This window comes from Anabrus simplex, chromosome 5 (assembly GCF_040414725.1).
Source record: "Anabrus simplex isolate iqAnaSimp1 chromosome 5, ASM4041472v1, whole genome shotgun sequence".
NCBI lineage: Eukaryota > Metazoa > Arthropoda > Insecta > Orthoptera > Tettigoniidae > Anabrus > Anabrus simplex.
In genome coordinates this window covers 453041529-453043912 of record NC_090269.1, presented here as the reverse complement: position 1 = coordinate 453043912, position 2384 = coordinate 453041529, and the positions used below count along the sequence as shown (strand labels likewise).

The following is a 2384-nucleotide window of genomic DNA, read 5'->3' as shown; positions in this document are numbered from 1 at the left end:
GAAACATCCCATTATGAAGATAAAGTTGGAATTCAAGAAGACAAATTGGGGCAAATAATCATTTATTGGAAGGGGAGTTAGGGATTGGAATAACTTGCCAAGGGAAATGTTCAATAAATTTCCAATTTCTTCGAAATCGTTTAAGAAAAGGCTAGGAAACAACAGATAGGGAATCTGCTACTTGGGCGACTGCATGCAGATCATGATTGATTGATCGATTTATTTATTTATTTATTTATTGATCGATGAAAGAGACCAAAATCACTACAAGAAAATATTACGAAAATAGCACAGTCCACTAAATAAAATTGCCTAATCTAGTGTGGTATGTCCATTACTCACCATACAAAACAATAGAGTATGAACATTTAAACGTAAAGAATCTCACCTTAGTTTCTTGACATGGCATAAGCCCAAAAGCCTACAGAGTGTCATATGAAAATCCACAGCCTGTTTCCAGTCATCCGACCGGGTCAGGAATGGAATGAATGAAGCTCGTATCTAGCGGCGAGGATAGGAATTGTGCCTGCTGCCGAAGCCTTTCGCACTCCTCTGGGGCAATGATTAATGAATGACAGATGAAATGAAATTATATTGGAGAGTGTTGCTGGAATGAAACATGACAGGGAAAACTGGAGTAACCGGAGAAAAACCTGTCTCGCCTCCGCTTTGTCCAGCACAAATCTCACATGGAGTGACCGGGATTTGAACCACGGTATCCAGCAGTGAGAGGCCGACGCGCTGCCGTCTGAGCCACGGAGTCTCTAGAGTGTCATATATGGGCCGTTAAAGCATCAATGGCATACCAACCACTTCAAAATCAAACCCCAGACAGTGAATAGCCTAGGACTTTTCACAAATATATAACCAATAATATGTTCCCCTCCTATATAAATCTACACCCGGTAGTGTTCACATCAGAGAGAAGTCCAAAATAAATCATCGTAATAAGTCAGGTCAACCAAGACCAAGTACCGTACAACACTGGGACCAGGACGAAAAGTACTAAATATAATCAAAAGTTTAGACATGATAATACGCGTTTCTGCTTTTTGCCATTCAAGAAACCAAGGTGAAATTATTTGCGTTTGGCAGACAACTTTCCTCCGCGCCTTCGGAAGAGGAAGACTTCTCAAACAGAGCGTGTGGTCGCTGATTGTCTCACTGATGAGCTTCCACTCCGCTTTTCCGGAGCGTAAACTCAAGTGTCTGGAGCAGCCACTCAGTGGCACGATATCACTCCTTGGTTCAACACATTTCAGTGCTCACGATGGCAGAAGACAGTGTGGAATTTCAGTCCGCTTTTATCTCCATTTTAAAGGAACATCCAATTCTGTTTTCTAAGTCTCAGTTACCGGATATCAAGCACAAGAAATCAAGTGCAATAAATGCAGTTCAGTGTGAACTACTTGCTAAATGTAACTTAAAATTTTCGGTGCAACAGCTTTATAAAAAGCTGCAGAATATGAAAACAAGACTGAAATTTAAAGTAGATTTAATGCACACTGGAAACAAACCCATATGTTTAAAAGAATGGGAGAAACAGCTGATGAATCTGATGCAGTGGGAGGATGACTCAACCATCGGCCGCCTGAAAGGTAAGAAATCATAGCCTGAAAATTACGGCATTAATAAATTGAGAAAAATGGTATTATCTAAATAACGCTCGTCATTATGATGAAAATAGTATATTAACAAACAATGTATTTTTTTAAGGAGCAAGATCTGCAGGAGTTGTCATCACTTCGAGTTTCAACAGAGGCGGCGATGACCATCTGAATGGTGAGTAAACAACACTAATAAATTGTGGAAGATAGATTTTATTTAAAATATAATGCAATGTTGTTTCTAATTGTATAGTAATGTTGATAGGGGGAGCAGTCAGCAATCCCTCCTCACATGAAGTTGCTGCGGGGCCTAGTACAAGTTCAAGCGCAGCTAACAGAGACACGCTGGATGAAACCGAACAAACGAAACACTTAAGTAATAGTGAACTGCAAAGGTTGGTGCTTTTGAAAAAATTGAAGGTTTTGGAACAGAAACATAAAGTTTTGGTATTACAAGAAAAACAGCTAAAGGAGAGAGAGAAAGAGATATGGAAGGAAAAAGGGAACGGGAAACAAGAAAGGAGAGGGAACGGGAAGAATAACTAACGGACTTTGAAGGGGCTGATTATTGCCAGTTGTAAATATACATTACTGTGTTATTTAAAATGGTACCCCATTATTGCTACTGAATTTATTTATAAAATAAAGCTAACAACTATCTTGTATTACACTGATATAACTAAACCTTGAAATTATTCCTCCCTCTCCATAGACGTACCTGTAGGAAACTTATATTGTATATGGCACATCATGGATAAATATAATTTATAGAATAAT

At 38.9% G+C, this 2384-nt stretch overlaps 1 protein-coding gene across 2 annotated transcripts; it reads left to right on the top strand.

Moving 5' to 3' along the window:
• The first annotated feature begins 987 nt into the window (after positions 1 to 987).
• Positions 988 to 2172, top strand: LOC136875113 (uncharacterized). 2 transcript variants are annotated; one of them, XM_067148845.2, is made up of 3 exons: positions 988 to 1598; positions 1717 to 1782; positions 1873 to 2172. In XM_067148845.2, exons 1-3 carry the CDS (start codon positions 1271 to 1273, stop codon positions 2151 to 2153), a joined length of 675 nt encoding a protein of 224 aa, XP_067004946.2. In that variant the 5' UTR covers positions 988 to 1270; the 3' UTR covers positions 2154 to 2172. The 2 variants fall into 2 exon arrangements, with proteins under 2 accessions (XP_067004946.2, XP_068084097.1); XM_068227996.1 differs by having other exon boundaries at positions 1861 to 2172.
• The last annotated feature ends 212 nt before the right edge of the window (positions 2173 to 2384 follow it).

Bases quoted from the DNA above. Each gene is read 5' to 3' on its own strand.
- LOC136875113 (XM_068227996.1), top strand. From the start codon at position 1,271: ATGGCAGAAGACAGTGTGGAATTTCAGTCCGCTTTTATCTCCATTTTA. The intron at 1,599-1,716 runs GTAAGAAATCAT...TATTTTTTTAAG, and splicing joins AACCATCGGCCGCCTGAAAG to GAGCAAGATCTGCAGGAGTT. The intron at 1,783-1,860 runs GTGAGTAAACAA...CTAATTGTATAG, and splicing joins CGGCGATGACCATCTGAATG to TAATGTTGATAGGGGGAGCA.